This window comes from Hippocampus zosterae, chromosome 12, assembly GCF_025434085.1.
Source record: "Hippocampus zosterae strain Florida chromosome 12, ASM2543408v3, whole genome shotgun sequence".
In the NCBI taxonomy this organism is placed as follows: domain Eukaryota; kingdom Metazoa; phylum Chordata; class Actinopteri; order Syngnathiformes; family Syngnathidae; genus Hippocampus; species Hippocampus zosterae.
In genome coordinates, this window is record NC_067462.1 from 10,506,211 (window position 1) to 10,525,786 (window position 19,576).

The following is a 19,576-nucleotide window of genomic DNA, read 5'->3' on the forward strand; positions in this document are numbered from 1 at the left end:
AGATTATTATTATTTACACATTGTTTATTCATTCATGCATTTTAATTACCGTAATAAATATTTAATATATTTATTTGACAGAAAAAAAATCAAGAAACTAGAATTAAAAGAGGAAAGTATGTAATGTTGTTACTGATAGTACAGTACTAGTTTGTTATTAGTTGTACTAAGGTGGTATAATGTTGATTTGAGTTGCAGTAATCTATTGTTATTCTTAGTTATTTCAATGTTTTTTGAATAATACTTACTCAAGTGTAATGATTATTTGGTTAGTTTTTATGACATTTACTATTATTTTCTTTACCTTTCCTTAAAAACAAATTTGAGACTGCAGACAGGCCATCAACAAAACCCACAAAATTATAAAGCAACACACTGGATGATAATGGCACATATTCTACTCCACCTAGTCTTGCAATTTTATTTAAACTCCTTAACGTAACATTTGAATTTGTACTCATACAGCGCACACTGTTGTTAAACATTTCATCAAACTCTTTCCTCCCTGTAGTGTGAGCATCTGTCTCGTTTGACCTTGACTCGTTAAACTGAAACACTGTGAACACTGTCCTCGCACATTGCGCGCTCATCATATCTGCAATTCATAAATCTATTGACGAAGTGCAAGTTTAAGTGCGTAAAATAAAACTTTTAATGTTAACTGCATAATGACGCATTCTGTTAGTACGTGTGCACTCGAGCAAGATTCTGAAATGTAAACTATGAAAATAAAAGAGATTATTTAAATGCTAATAATAATACAAAATAAAACAAACCTCACATGGATTTAGTGCTGTTCCCTTGGTAACAAGGAAACCCTTTGCCCTTCTAGCCTCCTGGCTTTTGTGTGGACCGAACCACTCTGTATTTCTAGAGGGGTGGCACAATTAAACATTTTAGAATGAGTACATCTTTTTCATTGAAATTGCTTAATATAGTAGACAGTTAAATTAAACTTGTAATTAATCTCATATGGTTGATAGGACAACATCGAAAGTGAATTATTAACGTTTTTTAAGTTTCACGGCTCGTTAACAGACCCCTCCATGACATCAAATCGACGACTGTACAGTAAGCTGTCAAGAGCTTGTTGCTCAAAGCTGTGTCATGTCACAAAGTAATGGCCGTTGGAAAATGACGTCCCCTTAGTTGTACGAGACACTTTAGCTCCCGTTTCGCTCAACATCAACTGGTTGTCGAGCGTTAGTTTCGGCCTCACGGTTGGGTTTTATGTGCGGTGTCCGAGTTGTGGCGCGGTGTAATCGGCGCCGTATGTCCCCCCTCCCTTGCTCCTGCTCCACCAACACCGCGGGCAGCGGTTCTTCCGCGGCGATGAGGTAAGCAACTTCTCGCCCCTGGCTAACCGGAGTTAGCATCAAGCTAAATGCTAATATGTCGTCATTAAGAACGTGGGGGCCCAGTCCCTACCGTGCTAATGCTAAATGCTACGTCAGAATCAGAATGTTTATCGTGACTTGGAAAAAAATACGCCCAATGTTATAGTGAGGAAGTTAAAAAAAAATAAGCCAATGACGCTGTTCAAGTTCACATTTGACGTCGCAACAGTGACGTTGCGTCGTCTTGAGTGGCATGTCGTCGTGTCTAAAATGGAAATTATTATATTGATGCACCCTGAACGTGTGTTTGGAACGCAATGTTATCTGGTCTAAAGCATGGAGTTGTTTTCACAGAGGTTAAATTGTGTCCAGGTTGAGTGCTGCACATTAACCGCATATGCAAAGCAAATATGTACGGTTATCCATCAAAGGACACATCACATGTTTTCATATTAAGTGGAAACAAATTCTTGATGTGTCTCGTGAGGACGCAAACTCTTGTGTTGTGCCAATAATTACGTTTATCACAAATGCTCTTTACTAAAATATTTACCATGGTTTTCTCCTTAAATGTAATAAAGTTTACATTATTTTCAGTGGTATGACATTCCATCATCGGTGGTAAAGGAACGTTTTTATTCCAAGAGGCAGCAGTGTTTTGCAGGCAGCTTTCACCCTCTGTATGTATCCCTTTCTTGTTTCCAATTGGTCCATTCCAGACTGGGAGGGTCTTCCCGGCAGGAAAGGGGGAGGCTGGGAATGTTGGACTCAGTCGCTTAAGTTTCCCAGTTGTCGAAAAGGAAATGATTTGCTCACTGAGTTTTTTTCTTTCGTGCGTGTTGATTATCTTTTTAAATCTGTGCCCCTGAAGTTGTGTATGACCGCGCTGCATACAAGCAAGGACAGTTGGGTAGGTAAAGTCACTCGTTCTGACTCATTTCCTGACTTGTTCTTCAAAGGAATGCCGTTGTGTGCACCGGGATTTCACGATGGCATGCGACAGTAAGCTCTGGGTCAACCATTACGAACGAAAACCTGCGTGTTTGTCAAGCCAACTTCTCAACATGCACTATATGTGCTAGCTGATTCATTTTTCTCCCCTAGCCTTAACTTCCTGTGTGTCACATGGCTAATGTACAAAACAGGATTGTGTATCCTGTTTTGTGTTTGATTAACACTGCGTGTGTGTTTAAACATCGTATTACCATGTCTGTGTTCTTTAGAAATGAAAGTCAACCTTAACTAAGCAATGCAAAAACGGTGAAAGATGTTCAGTGTTACAATGAACATGGCACATTTGCACATAACTTCACGGCAAACTTGTTCTCTGAAAGCTAGTGCTGAATTCTGATGGACAGCCCAGATTAAAAAAAAAAAACTTCCTGTTACCAAGAACATTTTTAGTGACACACATCTGAAAACATGAAACGGTCACAACATGGAACAAAACAGTAATCCATAACACAAACTTTATTTTGACGTAAAGTTTGTCCATTGTGTGAATGTGACATTTTTATACAATACAATACAATACAATACATGCTGATTTATATAGCGCTTTCACAACAGCGGCAGCTGTAACAAAGCGCTTTACAAAACAGTTAACATAAAGTAAAATAATAAACACAACACATAACATAAAACACGGACAGTCGTGCAGTCCTAACCACTTTTCCGTCACACGCTTTGTTGTTTGAAGCGGTTTGAGATGAAAGAGGAGAGAATCAAAGTGTCCTTTAACCAGTGGATCAGAGACGTCATGCTCAAAATGTGCATCCTTGGCAATTAGTGTGGGTTCTCACCCAAGTAGCCGTAAAGGTCCCATAAACCTGACGTAAATAAGCTTGGATGGTCTTCAATTTCAGGGTCATTTGTAGTGGAGCCAGTTTTCTTTCAGTTTCTCGCCTCGACTCCACTGTGTGTAGTTGAACAGAATAAGCATTAGTGATGCTAGTTTTTCTTACTCATTTGCCCGTCACCAGAAAAATAGTCATATAATACGCAGTTCTACCTAGGCACAAACTTTGGTGGCCCTATTTTCGTGCCGAGCGCCAACCTAGTGGAAAGCATGGTCTGACTGTGTGCATGATGCAGTTATTTTTCTTGTGGTGTTTTCGTCGACACTTGGAGACAGATGTTTGCGCCGTCGTGGTTAGTTCCTTACACTCCCTTTAAATTCAGCGCAGGAGAGGTCCGCGGATTTCATAGCGGAAGCATAAACAGACTCGTTAGAGTCCATAAAGGATTGTGACACACACAACATCAATTTATAAGCAACTGTAAAAAGATCTCCATTATGTTAAATTGGACCTTGAAGACTGCCTTCAACCCCAATCATTCGTGTGTGATACCCCATTTCATCTTTGGTAGCTATGCGCCGGCCAGGGGTGTAATTATAATAAACATGATAATAATAATGCGATCAATGACTTGTTTTATTCACGTTGTTGTCATATTTATGAATGAAATGTGATGACATCCACCACATACTTTCTTCGAGTGCAGAATTTGCCTCCTATCAAATTCACAAAAATCTCCTTACACTACCTGCGCCACAACTTAAACCTGCTTCCAGTAAACGTAATATTTAGTCTACTTTCAGCCATCAACTTAGAAACTTAGCTTGTAGCAGGCGTGTGCACATTTTCAGCATGACGTCTCTGATCCACTGGTGAAAGGACACGTTGATCCTCTCCTCTTTCATCTATAACTGCTTCAAACAACAAAGTATGCAGGAAAAGTGATTAAGATTGCATGACTGTGTGTATTATGTGTTGTGTTGTTCTTTTGACTTCAAGAGGCGCTGCGAGAGTCGCTACTTTTCCAGCAGCTCCTATATTTTGTTCCTCTACTTCTTCCTTTCATAACTTTGCTGCTCTGAATTGGGAATTTCTCCATTGCAAGACTAATAAAATGATTTCTTATCTTATCAAATTGTCAGGTGCACTTGGGGTGAGGGGGTGGGGGGTACAATGCCCTTGATCCACCGGACCGCCCAATATGGTGCAAGCGTGGTCTACCAAATTCACTGTCCATGCTCAAGATGACTTGCACCTCCATGAACATCAAGATGCAACAGTTCTAATGCCTGAGCTCACATGCTCTGCTGATGAAAATAGCCCATGGAGTTAGATGGGGCGTGTTGCGGTTGTGCCGTTTAAAAGGCGACATGGGCTTATGTCTTAAAGGATTGCAGATTTTGCCTTCCATAATATATTGTTGCACGCTTAATACGGTCTCTTTGTTCTATTGTTACACTGACATGACTCTGTTGGCCAACTCGAAAGTGAACAATCGGAACTGTGTCACTTAAACCATGTAGTGTACATCCAGACTAAGACTGTTATTAGGACGTTATCGCCTGTGTGCAGACATGGGCAAAATGTCAAATGGAGTTATTTGAAGTTGGTCTATTTAAGGAAATATGGTCTGTATTTAGATGTGTTGTTCAATAATTTTGATGAAAATTAATGCCTGTCTTTGATAAGACACCAAGAGGAATTGATTACTCCTTGATTATCATCTGGAGGTGAAACGGGATATATTTTTTGTGGGAAAAAAAGTTGTGAAGTGACTGATTAAATTTTGTGTGCGTCTTTGGTAACAAATTGAGTAACGTTTGATCATGAATCATGATCCCGTTCTTTATCTGGGTCATGCTCTGTCCATGGCCATGTCTCAAAAAGTGTGTCCCTTGACGACAGCTGCTGCAACAACCCAGAAATCATATTCATGACAGCATTACAAAGAAACTTGACTTATTACACAATACTTGAATAGTCCTCCACTATTTTATAATCTGTCATGTTAAAGGTGCATGTACAGTATAATATACAGTGCCCTCCATAAGTATTGGCACCCCTGGTTGAGATGTGTTTTTTAGCTTCCAATTATTTTATTTTTTTTCTAAATAATATGGGACCTTAATGGAAAAAAAGAGAAAAATCCAACCTTCAATACAAGTGCATTTATTCAGTGGGGAAAAAATCCCACATAAAGAAATAATTATTTGACATCAAATAATGTGTGTCACAATTATTAGCACCCCTGGTGTTAATATTTTGTACAACCCCCTTTTGCCAACAAAACAGCACCTAATCTTCTCCTATAATGTTTCACAAGATGGGAAAAGACAGAAAGAGGGATCTTCAGCCATTCCTCTTTGCAGAATCTCTCTAAATCATCCAGAGACCTGGGTCCTCTCCTCTGTACTCTCCTCTTCAGCTCACCCCACAGGTTCTCAATGGGGTTGAGGTCAGGGGACTGAGATGGCCATGGGAGGAGCTTGATTTTGTGTCTGGTGAACCATTTCTGTGTAGATTTGGCCATATGTTTAGGGTCATTGTCTTGCTGAAAGACCCAGTGACGACCCAGCTTCAGCTTTCGGGCAGAGGGCAACAGATTTTGATTTAAAATGTCCTGGTATTTCAAAGCATTCATGATGCCATGCACCCTAACAAGGTTCCCAGGGCCTTTGGAAGCGAAACAGCCCCACAGCATCACTGACCCACCCCCATACTTCACAGTGGGTATGAGGTGCTTTTCAGCATGCGCATCTTTCGTGGTACGCCAGACCCACTTAGAGTGTTTGTTGCCAAAAAGCTCAATCTTGGTCTCATCTGACCAAAGCACACGGTCCCAGTTGAAGCCCCAATACCGCTTGGCGAACTCCAGACGCTTGCGTTTATGATTGTGAGTGAGGAAAGGTTTTCTCCGTGCATGCCTCCCAAACAGCTTGTTGGCGTGTAGACAGCGCCTGATGGTTGATTTGGAGACTTTGTGACCCCAGGATGCTACCATTTGTTGTAATTCTGTAACAGTGAGCTTTGGAGATCTTTTGATTTCTCTTACCATCCTCCTCACTGTGCGTGGTGGCAAAATAAACTTGGCTCCTCGTCCAGGCTTGTTTACCACTGTTCCAGTTGTTTTGAACTTCTTAATTATTCCTCTCACAGTGGATATGGGCAGCTGCAGTTGAGTGGCAATCTTCTTGTAGCCTCTGCCTGACCTGTGAAGGTCGACGCACATCTGCCTCACTTGTATGCTGTGTTCCTTTGTCTTTCCCATGTTTAAGAGTGGATAAGAGAAATGGCCTCGGTGTCACGTCATATTTATACCCCAGGGAGACAGGAAGTGATGAATTACTAATTAAATGTTCCTACATACTCTGGTAAACTTTGTAAACTACTGTAGAAATGACAGAAATGCTTCAATTATATTTATTTCCTGGGAATTGTTAAGGGTGCCAATAATTGTGGAACAGGTGATTTGATGTCAAATAATTATTTCTTTATGTGGGATTTTTTCCCCACTGAATAAATGCACTTGTATTGAAGGTTGGATTTTTCTCTTTTTTTCCATTAAGGTCCCATATTATTTAGAAAAAAAATAAAATAATTGGAAGCTAAAAAACACATCTCAACCAGGGGTGCCAATACTTATGGAGGGCACTGTATGATGCACAGATGACCCACAAGTTTTTTTGGGCTGTGACGATTACCATTTTGTAATCTCTAACAGTAAGCTACACATGTGTGTACAGTATGTATCAATAGAGATGGCTGAGAAGCAACAGTAGAACAGAGAGTTGTAGTTGAGCCAAAGGGCGTGATTGTAGTGTGAAATAAAGTTGTTCTGTACAGCCGTATGATTTATTAAAGAACTGTGGTTTCAGTGATGTGTGTTAAGGACTTGTCATTTGTTACTACAAGACGAATGAAGAACTCGCATCTGAATTTTAAAATTTCACTCAAATACAATTTGGGAATCGCAGCCATTTTATCCATCTCACCTCAACATTACAGCGGTTCAAAAGCATTTGTACAATGCACTTTAAGGTCCATTGCCTTATTACTTCTAAAGTAAATTTCTCAGTGGGCATGTGTGATTTTGACAAAGTTAGACCAATAAGCAAGTAATATTTCTGTTTTTATGTCTTCCAGCTCGCCAGTATAAGTGCCTCGAAGAATTCCTCATCTTGAACTTTGAGGAAAGCTTGTTTTTCCTTTGACTCCAGAAACAGCATCTGAGGGCTCCTACTTTGCACATCATCAAAATAGGATCATGGTCTAAAGAAGGAACTGGTCTTGCATAGTTTCCAAAGAAAAGCCAATGAGTGGTGGTGTTCAACGGACGTGTGATCTCCGAGCTCATGGAGGACTTATCCTCTTGTTTTAGGAAACGACTGTGATCGGCCTTCTGCTTTCAGCACCGTGATTGTCTTATAATAAGAACTGTTTATGATCAAAAACCTTTGGACATGGCGTCGGGGAGAGACACAAAATGGCTGACCCTGGAAGTGTGTCGGCAGTTTCAGCGAGGAAACTGTTCACGCAGTGACGAGGAATGCAAATTTGCTCATCCGCCAAAGAGCTGCCAAGTGGAAAATGGGAGGGTCATCGCCTGCTTTGACTCGCTAAAAGTAAGAAAGATCACATTGTTCCATTTTCAGTGCTGTTGCTGCTATAAAGTAGAGGTTTTGGTGGCTATTAACTATCAGCTGTTTTGTCCGCTAATGGCTTCTGCCTTGCCATGTGATCTCAAAACAAGGGTCCCATGACTTTCATTTGAAGCAAACATCCTGAACTGATCTCTTTATAGATGTTAGCCAGCAGCACTACACCCCAGGTTAAGAGTGTCAAGACACTTGAAGCGTCATCATGTATTCGTCTCATGTGGCTAATACAGATGCCCATGCAAAGCATTGAAGGTGACTTTTATGTAGACATTTGGCATTGAAGTCAAAGATAACCACACAATTCAACAATTGCGGTATGTACTGAAATGCTCATTTTTGAACAAAAATACCAGATTCTCTCATGTACTGTCCATAGGGAAACGACCAGGCACCAATGAGGGGTATGACTAGGCTAAAAATAAGCGGTTTTCCATCGCATTTTGCAGGTCAAAATTCACATATTACACGCGGTACCTAGCTTCCACGTCATCGCAACAAATACACTAATGACACCACTGCGGCTGTGTAGGAGTGTGTTGACAATCACTGATGGCCGATTCCGAGAGTGGAATCTTGCTGAGAAACCTGCGTTCAGAGGGGAAAACTAAAATTAAAACCAGCTTATTGTACATCCTTTGCCGTTCTCCAAATGCAGGGCAGATGCTCGAGAGAGAACTGCAAGTACCTCCATCCACCCTCACACTTAAAAACTCAGCTGGAAATAAACGGCCGCAACAATCTCATCCAGCAGAAGACAGCAGCTGCAGTGCTCGCACAGCAGATGCAGATCATGATCCCTACAGCCAGTCTGCAGTCTGTGGTGAGTCCCCCACACTGAACAAGAGCAATGCCACGTTTCAACCGAATCTTGGTCCTATTACCTCACAGCCTTCATTTCCTGCGACACAGGGTCTTGGCACTAACTCTGGTCTCGGCTACGGTTCCTACTTGACGCCCCTAAGCCACGGGATCGGCCTTCTTCCCACAGACATCCTCCCCAGCAGCCAGGTTCTTGTTTCAGGGAGCCCGCCTGTCACGGTCCAGAGCTCGCCTTCTTCCTCCTCTTCTTCACCCTCCCAAAAGCTCCAGCGCACTGACAAACTGGAGGTACAGTCGAGCCAGCACAATCTAACACGCTGCTTGATTGGTTGTTCGTTTTATGCCTATGTTGGGTCTAAATGAGTATGTGTCAGTGGGACCTTATTTACCGTAAGTTTGTCATATATGCGGTCTGTCGTTTGCTATGCAATAGCTGATCGAAATACAGAAGGTGTCAAAATGACCCAATCAGATTGAGGTGGCATTGCGACATAGATATTTCTACACATCCAAGCAACTCAGAAAAAATGGCTAACCAACAATGCGGCTGTATCGTGAGATAAAGGGAAACCTTTTCATCACCTGCCAACCCCAGAGGAATTGAGGAATACATTTCAATGTAATTTTAGATAAATTCCTAGGCATTTGAGAACCAGAATACAGTTGACCACAACATACATAAATAAATAAATATTTTTTTAAAATAGATACATATATAAATTCATTCATTCAGAATGAATGACATATATAAATATTATACTTTTTTCATATTCCTCATTTGACCTGTTTTTCTTAGAAAACACGGATTGAATGTTCATGAGTTTTTGCTATTTTTTCCCACATTTTTTTTTTGGCTGAAGCCCGCCCCCATCCCCCGCTCAATATTCAAAAGGTTCCTATACCCACCGAGTCGTACTCTTTATTCACTTTACTCTTACTCTTGATGAAATTCACTGCGGTGAGTGCTGGGTGTCTGTTGTTGCTTAAGCTGTCAGTTAAAGGGATTGTACTGTGTGTCTATGTATAAAGGGACATTTGTAAGAGGGGAGGCGTTAATTTGGTCAACTGCAAAGGGTACTAAGCATCAATAAGGGTCAATCCTTGATTTAATTAACTGTAGAGGTGTGACATGTGTCCCTTACTTGAGCCGAACTTGTCGTTGACCACACACATTTCAGATAATAATATTGAACAACTTGTCCGCATTTCCCAAAGAAAAGAGACATTCCAATTCTGATCGAGTGTCGCTACGTGACTCTGATTGCAGGTATGTCGTGAGTTCCAGCGAGGCACATGTGCTCGAGGAGAGACCGATTGCCGGTTCGCCCACCCTAGCGACAGCCCGATGATTGACACCGTTGACAACACTGTCACCGTTTGCATGGACTACATCAAGAGCCGCTGCAGCCGCGACAAGTGCAAGTATTTTCACCCACCTGCGCACTTGCAGGCCAAAATTAAATCCGGTCAACATCAGACAGCCATGGCGGCCCAGGCCACAGCTGCAGCAGTGGTAAGACACCCATGTCCGTCCCTCACCAACAATGAGCTCATTTGAATTCATGTTTATGTCTATATACTGTACTTTAAACTCTATAACATGTTAAGTATCAGTTGTATTTCGCTATAAAATGAATTCAGAATGTAAATCATAGAGTTTAACCAAAATGTGGTATTTATGTGGGCTCTACATTTTCTCCATAGACCATCTGTGTTGTTTAAAATGTAAACCATCATATTTGTTTCTCCTTTTCACTTTTGTTCGACTTTACTGCATGGCTCTCAATATTTACAGCCGGTGTAATTTTAGCTTCCTATCATACTGTGTACCAAACAAATATGAGATAGCTGCTGTTGCACTAAAACTCCTAACGTGCCTCTCATTTTGGTCATCTGATAACTCTGCTAAATAGAGTCTTTTATGTCATGATGTTTTCATACAGTGTTTTTGTGTGAAACTTGGCTTTTATTTTCAATGACATGGAGTATTATGTATTGTAAGGAGAGGCATGTAACTAAATTTGGCCACAGGGGAAAGTAACAATTGAATGGAATCTATTTATTTATAATTGTTTCAAGAATATATGAGGCCTGACTTGAAACGGAATCCTATCAATAGGTATCGACCGATTACTGGTTCTCATTCAGAAATAGAAACACATCAACATGAGTTTAGTCCAGAGATCAAGATGACATGCTAATGACACTAGCCAGCACGCTAACTTCACTCGCTGGGTATAGTAGCTATTCCTTTTTTCCCCCCATTCATTGTGATGGATTGCAATCGAGGGAAGGGAACATTTTATCTCCTCGTTCACTGAATGTTTGGAACTTCTGTTTCTATGCGAGTGTCAGTTGTCCCTGTTATTTTTCAGGCCACAGACTAGTTAAGATTGAATCAACAGTGCCCTGCTAGTTTCAGCCAGTCATGCACTCCATTTTGCCTCAGTTGCTTTTAGACAAAATGAATAGACACTTGATTTTGCACAATTACCAATCAATTAATCGACTAATCGGTTATTATGCCCATCCCTAATGCATTGCTCCCATAAACACATGCTGGTTTACTCCATGCCGCCATATTTTTAACAGCTCCCGTTATTAGTGTTTAACAAAGACTGCAACAGTATCTATTCTGAAATGATGGATCTTGTAGAATTGTAAATCCGCTGAATACTCAACGGCACACGCCGACCGTCAGGTGTTTATCTTTAGACACTGAGTGGTTACTGTGCATGCAAACTGTGTTTTATGTGGTATACTACATTCAGCTTATTTTTGTTTTCCCCCTTCTCATCTATGCACAACGCTGTCCCCCATGATGCACCTCTGCTTGCTGTATGTTAATACGCTTGACCCCCCATTGGCCCACTGCCATCATGTGCTCGCTGTCCGCTCTTAAAAGACTCAGTCGACTGCCAAAGCAATGAAGCGACCCCTCGAGGCAACTGTAGACCTGGTATTTTCACCTTTTGCTTTGCATGTAGCCAGTAAATGATACTGTGATAACATGTCGTTTCGTCACTGTGAGCTTTCTGTAATCTCATTTGTGTCAATCTCAATAGATTTAATGTGATACATTATTACCATTTGTATTTGTATCCTGAAACCATCAGTGCATGCTGTGTAATTAACAGTTACATTTCTTGTTATGTTGTAGTTTTACTGATTTATTTTTGAGTACCAAATCATAAAGGATATGTGCTTAAATGAATGGTTGTGTGTGCTTTTCAGGGCTTCCCGCACAGCATCCTGCAACCGCTACCAAAGAGGGCAGCCCTGGAGAAGAGCAACTGGGCCAGCTCGCTGCTCAGCCCCAGTTTGTTGCACTACCAGCAGGCTCTGGCCAGCACACAGCTGCAGCAGCCCACGGCCGCCTTCTACCCTGCAGGTACGCATCAAGTCACTCACCAGGGTTTTCCCTCAAGAAATGTGCAAGCAGGCCATTACTTAGCTTTGGAAATTTACTATACCTTAGTACAGTACGTTAAAGTTCATAGTTATTGGGCACACTAAGGAGCTCCAATTAAACAGTTGATGAGGAGGACCCACGTTCAGGTATGAGAGATCAACAGTAGGTTATGATGTAGAGATATTTATTGTCACATGTGAATATTGTTGTGGCTGGAGGGAAAGGCTCCTGTTCAGAGAGGGTCGGAGGAATCCAGGTGCTGGGTCCAGGCAGGCAGGAAACAGGATCTGAAGCAGGAGAGCCAGGGAAGAGCACAAGTCAGGCAGGCAGGATGGGAACAGAGTGCAGAACAGGGCACTGTAAGTATGGCAGAAAGTAGATGTGAATTTTCTAAATGGCCAGATGCAACAAACTTCAGGAAGAGTGTCACAACAGCAGTGACATTCTGCTGTTGTGGTGGAGTCCAAGACGAGCTTAAGAATGGGCCGCGATTAATTGGTGGATGAAATGCATTGGGGTGGGCTCCAATATTTCTGGGTCCAAACCTGCGTTAAAAAACAAACAAAAAAACCTCAAAGAGCTGATTTCTACACGCTGAGAGGCCTTTCACTTACGCAACCTCACTTAAAGCTGGACGCTAAATTTCACAGATGTGAAAAGAAATTACTTTGTTCCTCGCTAATGAACACAATCAGCCAAGACTGTTTTTCAACCATTGTGACAGGGCAGTCATCTAACACACACACTGCCATTCAGCAAGCAGGAGCAACCTAGATAAAGGCTGCTACCTAGCAACATTGCAGTTGACATGACAACCGGTGACTTGACCACCCTACTGTAATTTCTTATGTTTTCTTTTCATAAGAAACTCGCAGCTCGTAACAGTTGACAAAAGAAACAAGCGGATAGTTTATTAAAATTCCATCTCTTTCCATTGTATGTACACAGGGTCTGTTTTGTGCATGACTCCTGCGAACAGCACAGGTAAGTACCTCAGGCAAAGCTCACTCAAATGCTAAAACAAAATCACATTGACGATACCCAATTTTATTTCAATGCTGTCGTTGCACTCTTGTCTACATGTTATATGGCATTAATTTTCTAAGGTATTACCTCAGCTTTTAGAAGTACAATTTATGAATAAGCAATAACATTTGTGGAAAGACAAAAAAGGACAAATTTGCCAAATTTTGAAATGTGTGCTTTTCATATACACTCGTCAGCCACTAAACACACACATCACAGTAAAAATGTATTTCAGTACTTGAATTCAAAAAGTGATACTCACAGATAGTGATGCACAGACTATTTTAGGATTTTTAGAGAGCTAGCTTAAAGCTCATGCAAACACCATATTCATCAAATATCAAAATTAACAAGGAAAAAGTGTTTCATGAATCAAATGAGTTACATTTGTTTAAATTGAACTACTAGAATGGATGACTTTTTCCATGACAATCGAATTCATTGTAATGCATACAAGTTGACATATTTGAATGGATTCATTTTGCTCGTGTGCACAGCATGGCTGATGAGTGTACGTTCAACATTTTACAAGAGTGTTATTAGTTAATGTATTTATTACTTTTTATAATAGTAAAAAAAAGCTTTGGTAATATTTAGTGGTGCTGCTGTACTTGTTGCTCCTCGGGTGTCAAATAAAAGTGCTAATTGTCCCTACATCAGCCCTTTCTTTATATTCTCCCCGCTGCCTCGCTCTGCCGTGTAATCTCATGCCAGCTGCAGCTCTAACCCAGTGACGCCTTGCTGCTAACGTCATTTTATATTTGCCTGGCAAAAAATAAGAGACAGACACATGTCGCTATGGTTACCATAATGCTCCACCTGCCTTTTCATTGCTTCCATGGTTCCCCCTTCCTGAGCCAGTCCCCATGATGTACAGTGCTACGCCTGCTAGTGTCTCTGCAGCAACTTCTCCCGCCACAAGTGTCCCCTACGCAGCAACAGCAACAGCCAATCAGGTTTGCTCCTTTTTTGGGGGGGGGGGGGGGGGTTCCTTTCAAAGCTTTTAGTCAAGACAAGCTTGGGCTCTTTCACATTGAAGGAGTTGCTTCGTGTCCCTGCTTGCATCGGCTGTCATTGAGCTTCATGTTGCCCGTCGATCAGCTACTTCTTCGAGGACAGGCAATGCTTGTAGACATCTGCAAACACGTGTGTGTCAATTTTCACACTCCTATTTGCTTTTCTCACCGTCTTTTCACATTACTGTACCACGATTGCAGGATTTACCAAATGTTCTCCTGGGTTGTGAAGATACCCTCTTAATTTGAACCCGTAAAAATCAGTCCGTTTTTTATTTATTTATTTTTTGCAAGTAGCGTTAGTGGTTCAAAGTTGGAGTTTTATACTTTTATACTAAACAATGTAAAGTGTTGGGTTTTTTAGCAACAGTTTTTTGATGGTGACAGTAACAGTAACAGTGGTCGAGCTGGCTTTAGGGAACAGTCTATCTGCAGCTATGCACAGTGCTCTCTGTTGTGGTCGGTGCCTCCCAGAAAGTGTCGCTCCCTAGAGTGTGTGTGTTGGCCTGAGGGAGAAATAAATTGCCACAACTTTTGTGCTCATCTGCAGCTTGTTAAGAAAAAAAAATGGACGTAGTAATCTGTCGAGACATTTTGCTTACACAAACTATAGTTGGGGCAAGCCCAAAAAATAATACAAACTTAGTGTGCCATGCCTTATAAATTTTATATACTGTATAGTGATGTTAAATAGCTCGCTCTACAGCATTGACAAGAGTACAAAGAGCGACTGGTGAGAAAATGTGACACATTTTCACACACACAGCATACCTTCAAACAATAGAACAAAAGTTAAAAGTTATTCACAACTTTTAACCATTAAACTGGTTCCCCACTGGTTGGAGTTTAGCGCTCTCCTTCCAACTATGCAGCTGCTTTGACACACACATTTTTCCACCCACATGACGTACAGTAAATATATTAATGATTGGGGAAAAAAATCAAATCCTCTCAAATATAAGAATTACGCATACGATGTTACAGCTGACATCAGCCAGTTCATTTTAATACGTTGCTAAGATCTAATTGGAATCTCTATCGGCAGATACTCAATACCAAGTGGCTCGATTTGGACTTTGTTGCAGAAAAATGGGACTCAAAGTATCTCTCATTGCTTACCCATTGGCTTTCACATGGTTTAGCAAAATGGGAAAAAAAAATGACACGTTTGACCCCAATCTCTTCTATCTCCGCAACATTTGACGGATATTTAACAGCACTTGGACATCGTTTTCATGTTTCTACCCTTTCTGAAATAGATCATTCTCAAGTAACCACCAGAACCAGGACTCGGTGCCACAAAGATCCAGAGCAGCCCATCTGTACATACACTGTTGATTGCATACGTCACCTGCAGCAAGCCGCATGCTGATCAAGCACCACAAGTGGAGTACATGACCACGTAGAGGTCGGTATTGCATCAAGGTCACACTACGAGACCCTACGCACGGACATACTCTAAATGCGTTTGCCAGTGTAAATCATGTGCGTTGCATTTTCTTCATCGAAACAACTGGGGAAAAGGTAACATAACGGTAGTTAGAACCATATGAACAGCAATGTACTAGATGATACTAACAGGAAATGTTAGCTGAAATTTAAATGATGTAAATAGTCACGTCCGAAGTGTGTTTATCATGGTAGTCCCCGTCGTAAAGGGGTAACAACCATATTAGAGATTGTTCACTTTCTTGTGTGCGTCGTTTCTTTGTCATGATTATTTGACCTTGTGCCAGATTCAATTGCTTTATTAGCAGCTATTAAAAAGCACTTATTTTTAATTATATCAATATAAATATGGCCCTCAGTGTACAGGCTTTTATCTCCAGTGAGCAGTGCTCCTCCACCTGGTGTGCCTTTGCATTGCATTGAAAGTCTGTTTGCCACTGTCGACCTACTCGAATGTGCTCTCTTAAGGGCACGGATGAATTTTCCCCCCAAAAGCTAATATTTAAATGATGGGTCCATTTTACATAACCGTAAAGAGTTTATTCAGTGTATAGTCAAACAGAAGTGTAATCCTGCAAGGACTGAAATATTATTGTAACTGTTAAGTCTTGAAAGTTACAAGTGCCTAAAGAGTTGTCATATTTAAGGGGCTTCGAATGTCATTGTCCTGTATTAAAAAAAAAAAATCTGATCTAGAAAGTTGTGAACATGTCTTAAATGCTTTGTGAAGACTTTTATGAATATTTATGTACCTTCATTATCATTAAGAATTATTCTCTACTCTATATTTTATTTCATATTTAAGATGACTTTGTAGTTCCCATTTGCCCACACGACAAAGTTTATTAAGTAGTTGAATGTGCAGATTATTAGAAAAATTTAACGAAGGATGTTCAGTTTCGTTTCTGAAGACAAAATGGAGGACATTGTGTTAAATATGTCGATTGTTACTTTTATTCCTCAATTTTATAAACTTTTAAAATGTTCACTTGGGATGGGCATTTGATTGTATTACGTGGATCGACCATTGGGATGAATTACCATTGTTTACCGTTCTCCATGTCTCTTTCCATGCCAGTTTCAAATTGGGCATAATAATGCACCTAGCAGGAACAACTTCTCAATATTTCTAATCACAAAGCTTTTTGTGTGCGGTCAACACTGACACGTGGTTTTCAATGGTGTGATGTGAGCAATTGGCCATCTTGTGTACACCTCACAAGATAAGAGCAGTCAGCACACACCAACAGATTTTGTTCTCGTCAATTGTTGAGGCTTGCCACATTTTGAAAATTGATTAAGATTTGGAAACATAGATTTTTGTTTTATTGATAAATGTTCCTCCTCCCTGATCTGTTCAGAAAATGGTCAGGACTGACTGTCGTAAATGTTAAACAACCAGTCCACTGTTCAGGAGCGCAAAGCCTTATGTGTTGGGGTCAACGCCGACAGCTGGTTTGGTACAGGTGACTCACGACGGACTAAGAGCAGGAAGCAAAGGGGGATGTTTTTCCTCACATTTTGAGAACACTGGTCATTGGAAAATTTCAATCAGAGATGACTTGACTTGACTTCATGTCTCCCCAAATATATTTTTGACACTGATTTCAAAATTGGCTTTGCTTTTTTTTCCCCCCTAGTACATTAGGTTTTTGAGATTTTCATTTTGTGTTTTTAATTGTGACCTGTGAAAGCTTGCGCAGTCTGGATTTTACTATGCCTTGTGCTTTTTAGCTTGGATAGTTCACAAAATAAAAAAAAAACACACACACACACACCTGAAAACACCTGTTGCTGAACCAAACCCTTAAATTCATAATAATTAAAAATATTTTACAAAATTACATATTATTATTTTGTAAACCTGATATACTCAAAAAATAAAATATGATTTGCCTCACAGAGTAAAAGATTAGGGAAAAAAATTGTTGACCAGTCTATTATGCTGACAGATTAAAAATCAGTATATGTGTGCCCAGCCCGAGACGGCCCTTCATTCGGTCTCAATTGCTTAAAGACACGATTAATTCATCCGTCAATTTCATGCAATTCTTGATAATGAGTTACTCAATCAATATGCCCCTCCTAAGTTTTTTTTGCTTTGTTTTTTTTTTTTTTTTTTTTTTTTTTGCTTAGCATGACTATGTTTGATTAATTCAGACAATCTATTAAGTTGTTCTGTTATTTCCTCTCCATGATGTAATTTCTATTTAAAATGTTTTGACTTATAAGCTCTTATATGTAACGTTAACCGAGAACATGCCAGAACTTAGTCCGGGGTTGTCCGTGAATGTAACTTCTTATAAGTTGACTTTCATTGAGATTCTTCAAATAATAAGAGAGAAAAAAGTAGGAAGGTATTTCATTTGCTTTTGACGAGTTGTCATTTGATGTTCAGGGTGGAGTTTCGGGAGAAAAAGACCATAGAATTGTTGACGTAACAAAGTGCATTGTGTGTGGTAGAGTAATAAGCGTTCACCTTTGAACTCATCACAAACTACGGATGTCTGTCGTCGCTGTGATTGTATACATTTTATGACGGTGAAACTATCCAGTGCATAATAACATTTTTTTTTTTGGTATGGTGGTGTGCATTTTAAACATACTGCAGTAAATAATCCACTTGTTAGTGTTTTGATTGAGAATTTCTGATGTGAAGTTTCTTTCAAGCAGTCAAGATAAGAGAAAATATGCTTTTTAAAAAAAATTGTGATTATTGCCTTATTCATCAACGGATACTTTTTTTTGCATTTAATTTCACTTTGCTTGTCGAAATAAAAGAAGACACAACTCTGGGAAATGATGTCTGATCGAGACTGAAAATGTCACTCAGTCTTCAGAAATGCTTTATGATGATGATGATGATGTCGTACTGCTATAAATGGTTACATTAATGATTTGTTCCATCAGCGGATTTAACTTTAAACTTGTCCTCATTTTCTCATATAATAGTGGCGCTTATTTTACTGTATGATTATCCATTTCATGTGAATAGTGATTTCTAAAGTATATAAAATTATAATATTGTCAATAAACACTGTCCACGTAAAGGCAATGTTGCCCTGTACTGCTTTTCTTGTGTTTGTTTTTACAATATGTATGCATTATTGTTATGCCTTATAAACATTTGGACACTTTTTGAACTCTATACGGAATGGGCTAAAAGTTGGCATCCTTTTTAAATGTACCTTTTTAAGAAAGCTGGTGAAAGGAATATTCTCTCATTCACACACACACACGCATGCACACACAGACTTGGAACTGTAACACTGTCCTTGCAACTTTAATTTGAAACCTTAACCCTGCCTATAAACTCTACTTTGAAGGCGTAAAGCTGGCTTGAAACCATATTCCAGAAACCCCAATACAGGTCTTGAAGACCTACTTTTCCTTGTCCTACTTCTAGCTCTGTGTGGAAACCCCATTATGGATCCCTGAGCAATGCTACCCTTGCTTGAAACTGATAACTTCAAAAATGAATCCCGAAAGCTTTTATTGCAATTGATGCAGATGAGAATTTGTGTGGGAGTGTGTCTGAGGAAGGGCTTTTACGAGATTAAACTATTTAATAAATGTAGCTGACATAATGAAGTATAAATGTAATTAAAATGTTTATAAATATATTCTCTACCTTCTGTGTATTAGAATTAACTTTACAACCAGTGGGCATATTCGGCCTGTGCATATGATTCATTTCAAAATTGCACATATTTATATCTGTATGTGTGTGTATGTACCTCTATATGTGTTTTATATATATATATATATATATATATATATACATACATACATATGAATGTGTATATAAGTGTATGTGTGCGTGTGTGTGTCTGTCTCTCTTATTTATATATATATACAGTATATACACAATGAATGTTTCAGCACAATGTCAACACATCCAGAAATGTTGAATATTAATAAAGACCATTCTCAAATTTGAACAGACCCACGACGATGCAGTGTTACCATGGTAACAACATCCGGCTCATTCTTCACGTGCTCCAACCCCCGAGCCGCTCGTGATTGGTCAGTCACTGCTCGTATGTCACCACGGCAACCG

At 40.0% G+C, this 19,576-nt stretch overlaps 2 protein-coding genes across 9 annotated transcripts in view; one reads left to right on the top strand and one right to left on the bottom strand.

Moving 5' to 3' along the window:
* The window catches only part of LOC127611119 (neuroligin-4, X-linked-like), a 273,291-nt gene that overhangs the window by 64,890 nt on the left and 188,825 nt on the right, over positions 1–19,576 (bottom strand). The gene's annotated exons all lie outside the window — the stretch shown is intronic.
* On the top strand, positions 1,054–18,583 carry LOC127611141 (muscleblind-like protein 2a). 8 transcript variants are annotated; one of them, XM_052081491.1, is made up of 11 exons: positions 1,055–1,337; positions 7,280–7,758; positions 8,450–8,614; positions 8,704–8,901; positions 9,881–10,126; positions 11,519–11,572; positions 11,848–12,004; positions 12,244–12,384; positions 12,974–13,009; positions 13,913–14,007; positions 15,327–18,583. In XM_052081491.1, the coding sequence occupies exons 2-11, from the start codon at positions 7,597–7,599 to the stop codon at positions 15,339–15,341; spliced, it is 1,269 nt and encodes a 422-aa protein (XP_051937451.1). In that variant the 5' UTR covers positions 1,055–1,337; positions 7,280–7,596; the 3' UTR covers positions 15,342–18,583. The 8 variants fall into 8 exon arrangements, with proteins under 8 accessions (XP_051937449.1, XP_051937451.1, XP_051937452.1 ...); XM_052081489.1 differs by lacking the exon at positions 13,913–14,007 and having other exon boundaries at positions 1,054–1,337; XM_052081494.1 differs by lacking the exon at positions 12,244–12,384 and having other exon boundaries at positions 1,057–1,337.